The sequence below is a fragment of the Hyperolius riggenbachi genome, chromosome 6, assembly GCF_040937935.1.
Source record: "Hyperolius riggenbachi isolate aHypRig1 chromosome 6, aHypRig1.pri, whole genome shotgun sequence".
In the NCBI taxonomy this organism is placed as follows: Eukaryota; Metazoa; Chordata; class Amphibia; order Anura; family Hyperoliidae; genus Hyperolius; species Hyperolius riggenbachi.
Genome location: NC_090651.1, coordinates 97,612,619 through 97,630,466, shown reverse-complemented (window position 1 = coordinate 97,630,466; position 17,848 = coordinate 97,612,619). Strand labels below are relative to the sequence as shown.

The 17,848-nt window shown below is 44.0% G+C and overlaps 1 protein-coding gene across 1 annotated transcript in view; it reads left to right on the top strand.

Annotated features, from left to right (window-relative positions):
- Positions 1 to 920: 920 nt before the first annotated feature.
- Positions 921 to 17,848, top strand: part of XPR1 (xenotropic and polytropic retrovirus receptor 1) — a 233,036-nt gene continuing 216,108 nt past the window's right edge. The window contains exon 1 of the mRNA XM_068239712.1: positions 921 to 1,314. Within this exon, the coding sequence (XP_068095813.1) occupies positions 1,246 to 1,314 (69 nt within the window). The 5' untranslated portion in view covers positions 921 to 1,245. The remainder of the gene's footprint in view (positions 1,315 to 17,848) is intronic.

Sequence of the window (17,848 nt, the reverse complement as noted above, 5' to 3'; positions counted from 1 at the left end):
TACAACAATAAAAAGAAAAAAAAAGTGGAATATAAAAAAAAAAAACTAACCAAAATTAAACAACTTGCCATATGCGTGTTTGAACAATATTACTCTCCACTGCCTTTACTACTCTTCCCAGTCCAGACCTCCAGGTGGTTGTTTAGATAAGTTATAATAGTGTGCCCTGTAAGCTTATAAGTTCTTGTAGCCTTTGAGGGTCAACATTCCCAACCCTTTTCGATTTCGCCAGTAGTTAGCATCAGGGACGGATCTAGGGGGGGGCAAGCGGGTCTCTTGCCCCAGGCGCAGTTTGTTGAATTCTTAAAAAGGCGGCAAAATGAATGGCAGTTTAGGCACCAAAACCTGACCTTTAGGCGCCAAAATCTGACCTTGCCCCAGGCGAAACTTGGTCTAGATCCGTCCCTGGTTAGCATGCCATACATAATTTCATATTTAAAGTTCACATTCACTATCTGAATAATTTCAGGTAAAGTAAAACAAGGCCTCATTTTAAGAATTATTACACACATTTAGATAGTTATAAATGCACTTAGATCATAGCTTATTCTTTGCTCTCAGTTCCATCAGCTCATAATAAAACAAGCCTATTATGAAAAATCGGCATGATAAGCGCCTGTAATGTGCGTGGCTGAGCGTGTCCCCAGCTGACTGGCACCGCCCCCCTCGCTTGCCTGCCTTCCACTGTCCAGCTCAGCTCACACTGCGGTTTCAAAACAACCGGGCGTGGATTCGCTAGCCACTCCTCTTCAAATGTTGCCGCAAACACCCGGCGTTTCATAAAGTGGGCGTATCAACCAGTTACAAAACCGCCCTATGCATAATTTGCCGGCTCTAACCACGCCTTATCTTGTGTGTCGCTGTGAAGGCCACGCCCACATCTCTTCAGCGCAGGCCAGGTGGAGGCGGTTACCATGACACTGACGTTGTGTGTGGGCGGAGAGTGCGCAGACGCGGTGGGAGTTTTGTCAAGATGGCGGCGGGGCCAGTGAGGAGGCAGAGCTGGGGGATGCTGTGAGGCAGCCAGAGGAGCGGACAGCGGCGTCATAGACAGCAGGACCGCTACCCGGGGCCGACACGGCGGGACATCCCGGGACACTCAGCATACGTCGCACCCGGGGAGAGCGCCGGACAGTGCGGGACACATGAGCCCGAGCGCTCCCGGGGATCCAGCGGCGGCGGAACAAGAGGTAGTCGGGGGCCCCTGAGGGCCGGGAGCGGGGCCCCTGAGGGTCCAGGCTCAGGATGAAGTTCGCAGAACATCTCTCCGCTCACATCACCCCGGAGTGGAGGAAGCAGTACATCCAGTATGAGGTGAGATTGGGGAGGACGCAGGCTGCCTTATACTGTACTGCTGGTCACCACTGCCTGGCCGGTGTGCCATCATTTCAGCATACCCATCTAAATAGCATCCAACTGCTACTGGGACATCGGTGTCAGCACTGATGACGTCTGCCGCTGTTTCTCTTGGCAACCGATTACAATAAATGTTACTGAAAATGATGTAAACTGTGTAGTGGTCAGTTGTAGATTGTAAGCTCTTGAGGCCAAGGCTCTAAAATCTAAACCTTGGCATAGATAATGTGACATTTACATGTTTTGGTCATCGATATTTCTCAGATTAGAAAACAATTTGGGAATGTCAATAGTTTTTCTCTTTTGGGACACTCAATTCTAATCTCAACAGAAATCTGATCAAATATGGGTTGTTATGCTGCCACTAATAGTTTTGTACTGCTTTATGCTGCTCATATCAAACTATCCAAATGTTGATCACCTGCTTTCAGTCAGTGAGAGCATGGATATTTGCGATCCGCGGTCGCCAGTATCAGTTTGAAATGAGCCAATAGTGCTCTAGCTTTTTATCGCTTTTCCTTCATGCTGAAGTTTTTGTCAAATCAAACATGTAATCTATGAACACTATCTTATGGTGTATGCCTCCCGTAAGAATTCAATTCACGTGTAATTATAGGCATATGTGTATTTAGTTGCTCAGTTGGTAAATCAGTTACTCTATTATGACAACAATAATCAATTAACAGTAGATACAAACTAATCAGTTTTGTTTTCTGTCACTGGCCGATATATTCGTCTGTTATTGAGATCACAGTCTGCAGTTGCTTTATCCAGTTTATGTTGGATTGACCTATTGCATGATCAGATTTCTCCATATTTGGCCTCATCTTTTTTTCGACTATTATTTAATTGGATTGTATCATATATTCTGTAATGTTTCTGTGGGCTAGGGGGTGACCTATAGGTATAAGTTTTGCCATGTACCTAATATTCTTAATTTTGTGTGAAACAGGCTTATGACAAAGACTAAACAAAACAAAAATGTACAGATGTTTGGATATTTTTCTTATTATGTAAGTGTTTGTAGACTAAGAGGTGAATTATCTTTCCATTTAAGACGTCAACATCAGTAGTCCTCGCCATCTTTGACATGTTAACATAACCTTTGAATCACATAACTTTGAGATTCACTCTTTGTTTGGTACTGTGCTATAGAACATGTTGGTGCCACATAGATCAGTGTTAAGACATGAGTATGTTAATTATAAATTATACCAGGCAGTAAATTCTAGTTGCCATGGACAACATTTGTCCTTGTTCCTGCAGTTTGTATAGATCCATTATATACATGTGCTTTGTCTAATTTGTTGTCCTTCACTGAAAGGCGATGCTGAGATTGTGTAATATTTCTTTACTTCGGTCATGGTTTTTGTATGCTGAAGCACATACAGACGGATGGGCATATGCCAGTCTGTTTATCTTGAGTAAAAAAAAATCAGTTGTGAACTGCTTTCCTGAGTAGACCATTCAGACACCTGTTTACTTGCATGTCACTCAAGCTAAATGTAATGTTCTTCAGGAAATCCAATTATTGTTTACATTTTATACGTATAATTAAAAACATCCATAATTCTAAAATCACTATGAACACCCCTTCTATATATGCATTTCAGTGTTTTCTAGAAAGACTTTCTCATAGTTTAAGAATCGGATCTGCAGCATGTACTGTACATACATCTTGCCCATCTCCACCCTAAGCACTATGTGAATCCGTCAGTGACTTGGTGTACATCAAGCTAATCATTAGCATTTACAGCTTTATTGTCTACCACTTTTCAGAGTTTCCCAGAGAACACTTTGCCTCCTTTTTTCTTGAGGACAAATAGAAATATAAAATACACTTACCATTTATTTATTTTTTTCTAACTTCAGTCTTGCTTGAATATGGCCCCTAGTAGAGGTGTAATGTAATTATTCAGTCTGAGAAGGGCACGTTGAGATTAGTCTCAATCCGATTATGAGAGCACCTAATCGGACAGTGTGGACAAGGTGGGGAGAAGAAGTGTGACAGCTTGAAACCTACTGAGGCCTTCTGCTAAGGACATTTCCTTTGCATTTGTGTAGCTGAATCAGCTATTTCTTAAACGCCTTGGAATAATGGTTACGGGAGATGGATTGAATGGTACTGCACTTAAGTGAGCTTGCGGGGTCTTTGTTCATAAAATCTAATTAATGTTTGATACACATTTTATGGCATGGCTGCAAATCAACATAGTTATACAAGGCATTGCATAAAGATGAATGGGGTTTTCTTTAAGTTACAAAGGAAAGTATGTAGAACTAGGGATAGTTAACAATAAGTAATTAAAATAACCTGAGTTCCGATATGTTAAATTGTCTATATATTTACACAAATCCTTTAAAACATGAAGTTGCATATGTGTTCAGTACATGAGGTTTTTAATAAAAACATCAGGGGTGGCTTATAATGCCATATATAACTACAATAGCTTTTATGAATAGAAATAATACCAGTTATGTACTAATACTACATATGGTTACTAGAGGATGGAATATATATTTTGTATTACATTTTCAGCCTGCTAGATTTATGCTGAGTACACAGACCAAATGGTATATAAGGAGGAAGTGAAACAACCGCCTTGACTATGTTATTGTCTTTCTGTGTTAGAGGCTGTCCGAGTGTCACTGGGTGTTTGGCTTCGGAAATAAATACATTTTAGCCATTTCTTTTGCTCCTTCCTTCAAACTGATATAATCGTTGTTAGATTGAATCTCAGGCTAATGTAGTTTCAGTGTTTTTCCTTATTTGTACTCAGAGGTAGTAGTAGGAAGATAGCTGTTCAGAAGCCTGAGGAGATGGCATTGCTTATTATCATATTGTTAAGAAAGAAGAGATAATGACACTATATGTGAGATTTATGAATAGGATTAAGATATCATCCTGTGTCGGGTAATATTTCTACCAGAATTACCATTGGCTTGAGCAATGAGGCAAGCAAAGGAGCATGGTTTGATAAAAACAGTAGCTGTTCGGGGAAGGGTCATAACTAGACATTCTGCGCCTTGTCATCTATGTTAGCCCCTTCCTTGCACTGAATCAGTATGGGGATTTCTTTGTCAGACAAGTGTGTTGCTTTTGTGGTAAAATGTCTCTCCTCCCTGCTTTTAACCTGCCCCCAAATTTTCACACTGCATACATAATGTTGAAGCTCCTACTTCAGGCTGGGTGCACACATAACATAACCTGAAAGGCTGCGTTCTGTGTCATGTTTTATGTTAAAGGTGTGTGCAATTTTACTGCGTCTTTTGCTGTGTTTTGCGTACGTTTTAATGCATTTGCGTTTCGCATATAAGCTTTTCATGCATTTTTATATTTCCATTTATGCAAATCACTTGGAAGACCACAGGAAGTGGAAATACAGCATACATTTTTTTTTTTGGGCGGGAAAAACGCATACTATTGCGTTCCCATTGACTTTCATTATGTGCGTTTTTAATGTGTTTATGAATATTATGCAACAAAACCTGCGTTTTTGAAAACTCATAGAAAACGCATATGTGTTTTTGTGTTTTTTTCCTGCAGCCCATAGAGTTCCATTAGCGGCAAAAAAGCAGCTTTTTCCACAACGCTAGCGTTTCTGCTATGTGTGTACCTAGCCTCAAGAACAAGGTTATCAAATGGCTCTATTCCATATGAAAAAAAGGCCCTGTTACATGTTAATAGCTGGTAGCCAACCCCTGTAAGAGCATTTTATCTTAATGCCCATTCACACGTGTTTTAGTTTGACTTTCAGGACTTAGCATTTTGTGATTTGTATTGACATGTTGTTTCTCATATTAAACTCTGTTTGCTATTCCCACTAATGCATTGCGTTTTATACCGTACTGCATGCTTGCATTTGTAGAAAGGCAGTTCTTTTTGTAATACCATGGGTGGGAATATGGGGGTATCGATAATTGCTCAGATCTCTACTGAGATCTGAGCTGAGTGGATCGTTCAGAAACCGCCTCATCAGTCTGCTGACAGCGCGTACACACGTGCAAACTGTCGGCTAAAGACCGCTCAGCGGGAGGGTCCGGCGGACCTGTCGCATTCAGTAGTGCGTGTGTACGCACCTTACTGAGATCTAATATCGTGTGGTGGAGGGTGACCACCAGCAAATATCAGGTTGATCTGTTTAGCTAATCTAATAGTGTATGCCCAGGTGTGTTTTTTGTTAATTTTTTCCCCCCACATAACTGATAATTCATGTTGAAATGTACTCTATTGTTGCTGCAAAAGAGCGCATCTTGAAGCATACAAGCATTCATGGTACATGTTAGAAAATGCGCAATTAAATGTGATGTGAACATAGCCCAACCCATTCCTGCTGTTACAGCGGGCCTGAACTCAGAACATTCACTCTGCTCTAAAAGATACGCAACAGCATAATAACCTTTAAAGAAAAAACATCTTTGTTACAACTGATACAAATCCTGCAATAAATCTACAGTGTATACTTTCTGCTTTCATGGAAGCGGACATATTGTTTGTATCCTGTGTTTACAATTTAGCTGCTCTGCTGGGGCAAAGGAGATTCCTGAACTGACACAGCCGAGAGATCAAATTACGGTGGTGATTATTCATAGATGAGGGGGAAAAAATTAAATTCTCTAAATACATACGGGGTGCATTTCTTTTTCATTCTGTGCTGAGCAAGAGTTTAGGTCCAATTTACTTTAAGAGACTTTTTATTGAAATTGTGCAGTGCAACATGCACTGTTAGCATACAACAAAAATAAAAAAAATATTAACTGTGAAGGTTACAGAGATTACAGGATATTATATAGTTCACAATGATGAATATCCACCAGCAAATCGCAATCCTCTTGCACTTTAAATGAAAAAGTCCACAAAGACTTTTTTTTTTTTCTGTAAACTTTGTGCTGGTCACATAACAGTGATTGGTTTTGGATCGATGTCTGTACTTTAGAACTGGTTATACACTATTCAACCACACAGTTAAATGGCCCGCAGTCCACATTGCAATTGACATCGTGATTGATATTGGCAAGGAACTGTCATTTCTGATCATGTAATATTGTCCACAGAACGGTCATGGTGCAGCGGGGAACCACAATTTTTGGCAATTTTTGACTTATGAGAGGCTTTTATTAAATCAAATGACTAATTTGTCAAATATATTGTTTAGTTTAGTGCCAGCTTAAGGCTGCCAGTTGCACTTTTGCACCAGAAAAATGCAGGGCTTTGTAGTTTGAGCTAAAGCAATTTGGGGTACCTGGAGTCGGTGGTTTCATGAACTTAGGAGTTGGATGATTTTTGTACCAAATCCACAGCCCTACAAAAATGCAAGGGTATTCTTGGCTAGATCAGTCAGTTAACGTTCTCCCAACATAGGGAATGTACTGTGAAAACGTTAATTTACTATGTGTCCATAGGAAGGAGAAAATGGGGCTGCGATTTAGGCCTCGTTCATGCTATGCAATGCAGCTGACTGTGCGTTTACATTGCTGCACATCCCTCTTGAGTTACGCTCTGTTGCTGTATGTTGCAGTGCTGATCCCATTCACTGACACTGAATTATTATTACTATTTAGTATTTATAGTGCTGACCTCGTCCGCAGTGCTGTACAGAGTATATAGTCTTGTCACTTAACTGTCCATCAGAGGGGCTCACAAACTAATCCCTGCCATAGTCATGTCTGTATGTATCATAGTCTAATGCCAAATTAACGGGAAGCCAATGAACTTATTTGTATGCTTTTTTTGGGGAAGTGAGAGGAAACTGGAGTGCCCAGAGGAAACCCTCGCAGACACGGGGCGAACATACAAACTCTGTGCAGATAGTTCTCTGGCTGGGATTCGAACCGGGGACCCAGCACTGCAAGGCGAGAGTGCTAACCACTATGCTGTGGCAGTGCTGCATTTGAACAAAAATGCATGCAGCGGTGCGTTGTGATGTCGCACCTGCTGCACAGCACATAAGTGGGAATGTTGGGATAGTAAAATCTATGCACGTTTGATGTGAACAGGGCCTTAAAAAGTAAAAAAAAAAAAAAAACAAACTAAAATAATTTGCATAATACAGAAATCGCTATAAAGTTTTGGCGGTGACTCCTAATTTGATGTCCAACCCATGAGTGCAGGTCCTGATTCTTTATTTAGGGGGTGGCGTGCATATGCTTACCATGTGGCAATATGTTTTCCTTGTGGTTGTATTAGTGTAGACCTCCTTTTTCATGGGCAGCTGAACTGCTTGCTTATTGGGCAGGTACCCTTTCTCCCCCCCCCCCCCCCCCCCCACAGCTGATGGCCACAAGTGCCATTTGTCTGCCATTACATGGTGGCGTTTGGTACCACCACGTGTCACATTTGGCACACTGCTTTACCCAGTGGCCAAAAAATGGTCTCATGTTGTGTCTGAGGACTGGATCTGCCATGGTCAGATGCCACTGTTTGGGGTAGCTGCCTGTCCACCGTCCGTGCTGAGCACAAGCAAGTGCCCAGCTGGTTATTGAAAGCAGTTGCCTGCGAAGAACATACCAAATCTGGTGAGTGCAGAGCCTGCCGCACACAGCCAGAAAGTGGTGCAGCAGGCCGGACCTGTTGCAGCTTGATGGAGCATCAAATTATGTAATTGCTGTGTTTTGCAGCCTCCAACATCTTAATTTTCTACAGTTGTTTTAGGTTTTAGAAACTGTTCAGTGTGGCAAAACATGCAATAATGAGGAAAACCAGCCCAAATACTCTTTCAAACCACTGTACATTGATTTATGTGTAAAATACATACATGCACATGTGTCATTGTGCTTGTAGAACACACAATGCTGTGTAATGCAATAATCAGAGCATGATATTTGGTAATACGTTTGCACAGGCAAAGATTACTTTGTGCAACGTCTATTTATATAAACGTTTACCCTTGAATCTCAAATACAGGAAATGTTAAAATTGCTGCTGTTTTAAACTGTGTGTTTATATGTGGTGTCCAGAGCAACAGCCCTTAAGAAATAGAAACATGTCTGGGTTTCAGCAAATGTTATGCTGAGTTCTGGAGCTGATACTCCTGTTTTAAAGAAGAAGTTTAGTGAAAGGGGAGAAAAAAAAATTCCATACATTGCAAAGTGAGAAGTTAAATAGGAGAGAGATCAAGAAATGATTTATATTCGTCATGTCATTTGTTCAAATTGTTTGATCCATGATGAGCCTGCATGTCTTAATGTTTACCACTGGAAGACAAGAAAAAAAACTAGACAGCACCAACTACAATTATTTATAGCTATGCCCACTAGGCCTGAACGATTTTAGGAAAACATTGAATTAAGCAATTTCGATTCACGATTTCCTTCAAATCAAGCTTTGCAACCCCTCTGTGCCTGTTTGTTCCCCCTCTGTCCCCGTCTCTCTTTGTGCCCCTTTTGCTTCTTAATGCCTCCTCTGGGTCTCTCTTGCCCTCTGTCTCTCTCTGTGCCTCCTCTGTCCCCCAAGCTGCATCAGTTCTGGACATAGCTTTCCAGCACGAGTCCAGCGATGCACTTCGCCTCCTGCAGGCTCAAATGCATGGAATACTTCCTGTATGTCATGTGACATACAGGAACCTGGAGTTTTGCCAAGCACAAGAGCCGGCAATCGAGGACGGACAGCGTTGGACTCATGCGGAATTTATGTCTAACGATGCGGGCCACACGCGCTGGGACTTTAGGGAAGTTTAAAGCCACTTCTTCTAACTTCCCCATGTGGAAATGACGTGATCACGATAATCACCACTTTAACGATTCTGAAATTTTGATCTTGGTGATCGCGATTTCGGTTTAAATTCGATTTATCTTTCAGGCCTAATGCCCACTAACAATGGGGTAGGCTAAAAGGTTTTTTTTTTTTTTTGTATACATATGCACAGAGGAAGATAATGGTTGCTTGGCGGTTGGAAACAACTGTTATGGCCCTGCACTCACGGGCTACATAAGTGGCCTGTCGCCAGCACATGTGAGCGTGTGCGCGACAGGCCGGCGACAGCTCGTCGCCAGGTCCCTGCGCGTACACACGCGGAAGAGGGATCAGCTGTGCGACGGAAGCTGTCGCCGATGTTCCTCCACCTCGCCGGAAGCGCCGTCTATTTTCAATTATGTTGCTGTCGCTAGTCCGCATACTCACACGGACTAGCGACAGTTGCGGCAGCTGTCGCCGGGCAATTGACTGCGCCAATCGCCTGGGGACAGCAGTGACGAGCGACGGTTCGGGGTGCGCGCCCGCGTTGCGCCTCATACTCACGGGCGACCTGTCGCCGCAACACGCACGCGCCGCGTGTTGCGGTGACAATTGTAGCCCGTGAGTATGGGCTATTATTTTCTACAATGCAACAAGGTTCACAGACTGCAAACTGTCAGGACCTTGGTGCTGACATCACACTGTGGAAGGGGTTTCACCACAATATCAGTCCCTGATCTATTAGAGAAAAGGTAAAGTTTTCTCATGGTATCTGCTACTGATTAGCATGAGGGCCCATTTCCACTATCGCGAATCTGCATGCGTTTCCTGCATGCAGATTCGCACAGCCAATACAAGTGGATGTGCCTGTTTCCACTTGTCAGTTTTCCTGAGCGGTTTTCTGTGCAGGATTTTTCTGCACGGCAGAGCCCTCAGAATTCGCCTGCGTGTGAAATGCATGCAAATCGCCTCTAATGTATTTAATAGGGAAATCGCCTGCGGCTTTGGCATGCGAATTTTAATGCGAATTTGCATGGAAATCAATGGAAAAACACACCGGCACTGCCATGGTTAAATTCGCATACAGCCGCATGAGAAATTCGCATCCGCATGCGAATTTTAACCGCGGCGATTCGCACCGCACAAGTGGAAACGGGCCCTCAAGTTCAGTCATTGGTTTCTGTTAAAGCAGGTTCTGGTTTCATCATACCCCATATGCAAACTGTTGTGACTTCAGTGAGTAATGTGCAGTCTGGCAACCAATCAGCAATCATGTTTTACTACTTGAGTGCTCTAAACCAGGGCTTTTCAACCTTTTCCTTAAATGTACCACTTTTATCGCCTAAACATTTTCAAGTACCACCAGTGTGCCTGCGCAGTAGAGAGTACCCGATTGGGCTCGGCTGTTTCTGCCGGAGACCGAGCAAAAAAATGCTACTGTGCATGCGTGCACGCCAACAAGGAGATCTTTGGGGGTCCCAGCACTGGATCTCCTCTACAGAGGAGGAAGGGGGAAGCCTCTTTAGGATCCAGAGGTAAGTATCCCCAGGCGCATTTTTTTTTCTTACAGGCGCACTTTAAGAAAAGGGGGCATATGGGATGGGAAAAGGAGGCATTGGTGGGGAAAAGGATTAAAATTAGATTACTAGCCTACAGATTGCCAACATAGGTAGCTTCCCCCCACCATAATAGAGCTGGGCAGTGACTCCCCACAAAGTTCTGGACCCCTTTGCTCGCACCTCGCTGTGCTATCCTGTGAATTAGTTTAAACCTCAGATCGTCGATAGCCCGACCACAGTGTAGAGACAGTCAGGTATACGGTGCACTGTAAAGATGCGTATACTTTAAATACAGGCAGTGAGCAGTGATGTCACCTGTATTAGAAGTATACACGCCATCACTGTGCACCATTCCCCTGGCTGTCTCCTCACTGCTGAGTTGAGGTCTGAAGTATGCAACAGGACAGCACAGTGAGGAGCCAGTGAAGAGAAGCCAAACTTTGTGGTGGCAGGACGGGACAAGAACCAGCAGCAGGCGGCCATTAAGTGGCAGACAAATCTGGTGCGTACCACCTGGCCAACAGCAAAATACCACTGGTGGTACGCGTACCACAGGTTGAAAAGCCCTGCTCTAAACTGATGTAACCACAGATGTGCACTTAGGGCTCAGATACACTATAAGCACTTTTCTGAGTGCTCTTTGGCCTCCTGAGCTTTCTGAGAGCTTTTCTAAAAAATGCTCTTATTGGCTTAAATTAAAATTGTAGTAAAATCGTGCGATTTTTACCACGGTCATGATTTTAATGTAAATCAATGGGAGCGTTTTTTTAACCACTTAAGCACCAGCGGTCTTTGCCCCTTTTAGGACCAGAAACCGCTGGTACAGAAATGGTGGTATCCCGTTGAATCGTCGCACATACCCGCCACAACCGCCGTGCATCGGGAACTTGGGCCACCCACTCTGCCGTCATAGAGATTCCTGTGAGCCGGCCAGGAGACGCTTTCATTGGCTCCTGGCCCTGTCTTTCATTGTAAGCCAATGGGGGTTTCTTACATTGAAAGACAGGGTCAGGAGCCAATAAAATTGGCTCCTGACCCACTCACAGGAACTCTGCAGTCATAGAGACTTCAGAGCCGAGTGAGCTGCGGCGACATCGTCGGGAGTGATGAAAATGGCGGATGCGCACAGCGGCTGTGAATTGAAATCTACGCCCTGGCAGCCAGATAGCCATCAAGACAGGGGTTAGATTTCAATTACTAAGGTGTGTACATAGTTAAAAAGCTCTGGAGACCAAAAAGTGCTCAGAAAAGCGCTTATAGTGTGTCTGAGCCCTTAACCTCCCCGGAGTTCTGAATCCCCGCAGCCACACAGATGCGGGTGTTTTTTTTTTTTTTTTCTTTTAACCTAATTTTTTTTTTATCCTGTAGCTAGCCTAGCGCTAGCTACATGATTCCCCCCTCCCTGGCGAATCCCTACCACCCTTCCGATCGCCGCCGGCGATCATGCCCATCAAGAAAAAACGTTCTGAACGGGATTTCCTTCAGGGCTTCCCCCGTCGACATGGCGACGAATGGAATGACGTCATCAACGTCGTGACGTCAGAGGTAGTCCCGATCCACGCCATAGAGCAGCCTGGCGGTGATTGGCCAGGCTGCGCACGGGGTCTTGGGGGGGGCTCTTTCGCGGCGGGTACTGGTGGATCGGCGGTGAGCTGCGGCGATTGAAGAAACACGCAGCTAGCAAAGTGCTAGCTGCGTGTTTAAAAAAAAAAAAAAGCACAAAAACAAATATTCAAATCGGCCCACCAGGGCCTGAGCAATCCACCGCGGCGTTACTGGACGAGCTGAGCTCGTCCGTATTGCCCAGGTGGTTAAAGTTGAATTATCACAAATACCTTTTTGTTTTAAAAAGGCAAATCTCACTAAGCATTGCTTTTTTAGTAGGAGGGCTTTTCGGTCTGTTTTAGTCCCCTATACTTTCCTAGTGGCTTTGGGTCACCCCGAGCTGCTTAGGTACTCTGTTAAACTGATGAAGAGAGTTCTTATTTCCTTTAAAAGCTGATGTCTCTCTTTTTTGCCCCTTCAACACTTTTTGGTGATGAGCTAAAAATTCTCCAAACATGCAAATTGTCTTTGGACGGGAACCAGAGATTTGCAATAACGTATGCAGAAATGGGGAGCTTTCCAAACCTGATTTTCCCACACACATCCAGGTCCACACATGCAAATTTCCAGATCTTGCCAAGTATAGATTTGGTGTATTTTTAGCTCAGCAGTGGTGGTGGTGCGGCAACTCATTGTTACCCCTCTCCCCTTTCTATCCAAGGACTTCTTCTCTGCAAAGATTCCCCCATTCATAACCCTATGCAGATTACACAGCGAGGTAGTAAAGCACTCAACTCTCCAGGAACCGTCCTCATCCTACTAGGCACTCTGTCTCTATGATGCAGGCACAGCCATATGGCCCCTCCATATGCTGTAGGTAGTTTGTCAACCCCACTGTATAGGTAGCCAGATGGCCCCACCCTGTATAGGTAGTAGCCATATAACCCCTCCCCAGTATGGGGAGCCAGCGAGTACTCCTTCATCCCCTTGGAGAGTGCTCAATGGGAGAGTAAAGAACTCACCTTTCAGGACCCGTTGTCATCTTACTATGGGCTCAGTCTCCAAGATGCGAGTGCAGACCGGACACTAGCGGCGGCAAGAGGTCTGTATATTGTTGCCGCTGTTATCCTGCCTGCCAAAAGCCGCTATATCATTTGCTATTATAAATTCACCCTCCATAGCAACAGAATGCATCGCTCAGCTGTAGCTGCGCTTGTGCATGGAACTGTTGCCTTAGGGATTGGAATCCGATCCCTTTCTGCAAAGTTGTTGACAGCGCACGTTGCTTTACATTGAAATCCCAAGGACTTGCCTGCCCAACCACAGAATGATCCCTACAGCTCAGTTACAGCATTTCACATGTTATGCTGCCTGAGCATTCTGAATTGGAAAAAAGAGCAACAGGCTCTTCCCTTTGTGGCAGTGATAATCTGTAATGAATCCGTATGTATCAGCAGATGTGGCTTGTGATAGCGCTCTGATGCAGGAATATATATGCAGAGCAGGATCACTGACTGCTGTGCTGCCCTTCTGTGGCATCACATTATCGAAGAAACTCTTCTCCAAATATTTATTTATTGTACACATGGGATTCACATAAAAGTAGTCATTTTCATTCCCCCGTGGCAGAATGAAAGAACCCAAGCTATTAATTCTGTGGCATCACATAAACGGGAGCTGTGTTCTTTCCATATTGCTCGGCTCTTCCTGGTTCTTCATCATTGCTGTCATGTTTAGTTAATGAGATCTATGTCAAAGTGAGAGGGAGAGCAGCATACCATTCAGCATGCATGGTGTGCCTCTTCCATATACAGGAGCCATTAATGTAATCAGACCGTCCTCAGGGTCAGAGATAATAATCAGGCTTCCCCCAGTCTTTTGGCAAAGTAATGATCTTTGCTCTGGAATAGCAGGGCACGGTGTGACTTGCAAGAAGCAGCGAGCGATTGTTCATGGCACTGCTGGCATATTCACGCACTCCCTGTTTACCCAGGAAAGAGTTTCCTGCTTCTAACTGGCCTTGACAGGCATTGTTTTATCTGTTCATTTCAAAACTAATGAGCTTAAGGGTGAAATAGGCTTTGTCTCTGGTTGGATTTTATTCAGAAAGGTGCGGCTTTAATGGGCACATACTGAATGATTGGACACTTTATTTTAATTGCTGGGGCACTGCCAGGAATCAAGTGTTATACTTGTGCACTCTTGGCTCAATGCTTCATTTAAAGGGAGTGCCTGTCCTTATGTTGCTCTCGCATTTAATGTGAAGGCCACTGGCCCATTATGCTTTGCAGCCATTGTCTGTTTTGATTCCCAGGTTTCATGCTTTTTAAAGCGGACCTGAACTTAGAACGTCCCCTCTGGTCTAAAAGATTCCCAACAGCATAATGACCTTTAACGAAAAAACATTTCTTTGTTACAGCTGATAGAAATTCTAAAATAAATCTGCACTGTTTCTACTTCCTGAGTCATGGAAGCAGACATGTTAACATCCTGTTCTTTAAAATTAGCTTATCTGCCATCTCTGCCATGGCAGTCAGGTGACACAGGGGAGAAATCAAATTACAACTTATGATTAGGCGCAAATGATGGGGAATTAAACAGGCAAAACTCTCTCAATACATACAGGGTGCATTTCTCTGTTTTCCTTCTGTCCTGTGTAAGAGTTCAGGTCCGCTTTAAGCATCTGTCATCGGTAGAAAAACATTTATATTTGCAACTGGGTTTGTATTCATGTTTTAATGTTAACTGCAATATTTTGAATTTTTTTTTAATGGGAAAAAAAAGTATTAAGGGGCCCATACATCTATCGAGTTGCCGGCCGATCATCCAATTTGATAATTATTGAATCGGTACCACCAAGTGCATTTTCCGATCAACGATGTTACCATTTGGACATGCTGCAAGATGTAGGGCTATCATGGTTGATTGCACATCAGTAACAGCAAGCAATATCGGGAGGAACGACAAACATGATGAAATCCCTGACACTGTCTCTCCCAGGACTTTTGAATCAGGACAATACCATTTATTAACTTAGAGATGAATAAACAGTAAGCTATCGGCTTATTATAAGCTGAAAGCTTACCGTTTGTTCATCTCTAAGTTAGCCAATAAATGGTATCGTCCTGATTCAAAACTCCCTTGCCTTTAGAATGCAACACTGTAATTGCGCTTTTTTGCCTTCTTGCCACAACATGTATAAACAGAAATTTTCACTTTACATTATGGTGCCATTCACACTGCACATCCAAGAGTATTTTGAAGCAGTGAAGTTGGGGAGCCCCAGCCACTTTAATTGATTGGGGCCCAACTGTACTTTACTACCATATTCTTCTCACTTCAGTTGTCCTCTAACTTGCATATGGCTTCTTCTAGCCCACTGTAGTTGTTCTGTTCCCTCACCATTGTTCTGCTCTCATCCCTGCATCAGCTGTTGCCCTTGGAAAGCTACTTGCTTGTCCCTGGGCGCCGCCTCAAGCACACTCCCATAGCCGGTACCGGTTTACACTTGCGTAGTTCATGTAGATTGCAGCTGTGCATGCGGCGAACACTCGTGGCCATGGGAGAGAGTTCAAGGAATCGCACAACCGGAGCCACGCATGCGCAGTGGCCAGCTTTCCGATGGCTACAGCTGCTACAGGGTTGGGAGCAGAATGAAAGAGAGGGACTAGAATGAGTGCAGGGGGCTAGAAGATGCCCTAGGTAAGTTAAACTGCGGGGGGGGGGGGGGGGGGGTTAGCTTTTCACTGAAAGGACACCTGAAGCAATACCAGTTGCCTGGCAGTCCTGCTGATCCCCTATCTCTAATACTTTTAGCCATTGACCCTGAACAAGCATGCAGCAGATCAGGTGTTTCTGACATTGTCAGATCTGACAAGATAAGCTGCATCCTTGTTTCTGGTTTTATTCAGGCATTACCGCAGCCAAATAGATCAACAGGGCTGCCAGGCAACTGTATTGTTTAAAAGGAAATAAATATGGCAGGCTCCATATTCTTCTCACTACAGTTTTCCTTAAACATATCCTTTTAAGGGGCAGCTCTGACAGTGGTAGGGAGAGTGGCACAGTGGTGCATGTTGCATTGCAAAGCATGATGGGAGCACATCATATAAACGGCAAGGTGATTCCTTATGAGCCCGAGCTGTTGCAGGTATCCTGGAAACCCCTCTGCTTTCTTAGGGCTCGTCCACATCATGATGCACTTCCGTGCGCTTTTCGAAGCACATATGATGTACAACACGCAAGAACGCCAGATAGGCATAGATGGCCCTTTTGCCATTCACATCATATGCGCTGCGCAGCAGTAAGAGGCGCTTGCATGCTGCTGCATTGCGTTCTGCGTAGCAATGACCCTTTCACTGAAGTGAATGCGATCAGCAGCGCAGAGCATAGCGGTGCAGATGGCGTGCGATCGTACGAGTTGCATTTCAATCACACGGCCATCTGCACGTTCTAATGTGGACGAGCCCTAAGTCTGTGTGGCACGCACGCACGCACGCACGCACGCACGCACGCACGCACACACACACACACACACACCTACACCTACCTTTCCACAGCCTATCATTTGAATTAATTGTTTATTTAACAAGCATGGCTTTAACCTTGTCCAATACAATATACCGTACATCCTCTAGCAGCCTTTTCAGTTTACATTTTTAAATTGCAAGCCAAACTCAGTCTAATATCCGGTTTACACTGGCTTCTGCGGCCCGCGGGTTTAGCCAATGCTAAACTCTTTTCTGCAACCGAGTAAAAATCTGGTTCCCGTCCCGCTGTCACATCTTGTTTAAAGCCTCAACCACTGCGGGGCGCTACATGCAGCGTCCAAGACATTTCGATTGACTGCAACATTTGCGCAGTCACTGGCAAATGGCGGTAAAGGCATTGAGATGAACACTCTTTCATTTCAATGCGGGCGTCGGCTGATCTCAATGATGAACAATATCCTTGAATGTGAGCAAATTGCCTGTCTGAACCATGTGAGAAAACAGTACAAATAATATTTAATTTTAGCATTGTAAATAACATTACTGAGCACGCTTATCAATGTGAGGGATGTACAGTGTAAATACAGGAGATGTTTTTGTTCATTGACCTTGAAGCTGAATACTTTACCCTTCATTTATAGATGGTGACATTTTAGAGGGTGGCCAAGTACATAAAATACGTAAATGTTTGAAGCAGGTGCCAGTCAACTGAGTCATTTCTTTTGAAGCCAAGTCATTGCATCACCTTGTTTTCCTATATTGGCTATCATTCATAAAGCATTACCACATGCAGTAATGCAGAAAACAGCTGACTTTACCGAGCACTTAGCAAAATGTCAATTCATAAAAGCAGTTACCGCATGAAAAGCTGAGATTCCCGAGCAGTGAGGTAAATTACCGACTTGTGTAGTAATAACCTTAACACATGTCAGTAAATGTAAATTCATAAAGATTGGAGCAGGCGGTAATGGCACGAAGAATACCGCCTGCGTTGAAGAGGTGATAAGAGAGTTCTATAAACTTGGTCACTCCCAGAGTGCACCTCAAAAAATCTGGAGATAGAGCCTTCTGTCATGCTGCCCCTACTCTTTGGAACTCTCTGCCACACCCAATAAAAACAGCACCATCATTGGAGCTATTCAAATCCAGACTGAAAAGCCACCTGTTTAGCCTGGCATTTCCGGACTTATAAAATTCTTCCTCTGTACTACGATGGTCTGAGCCAT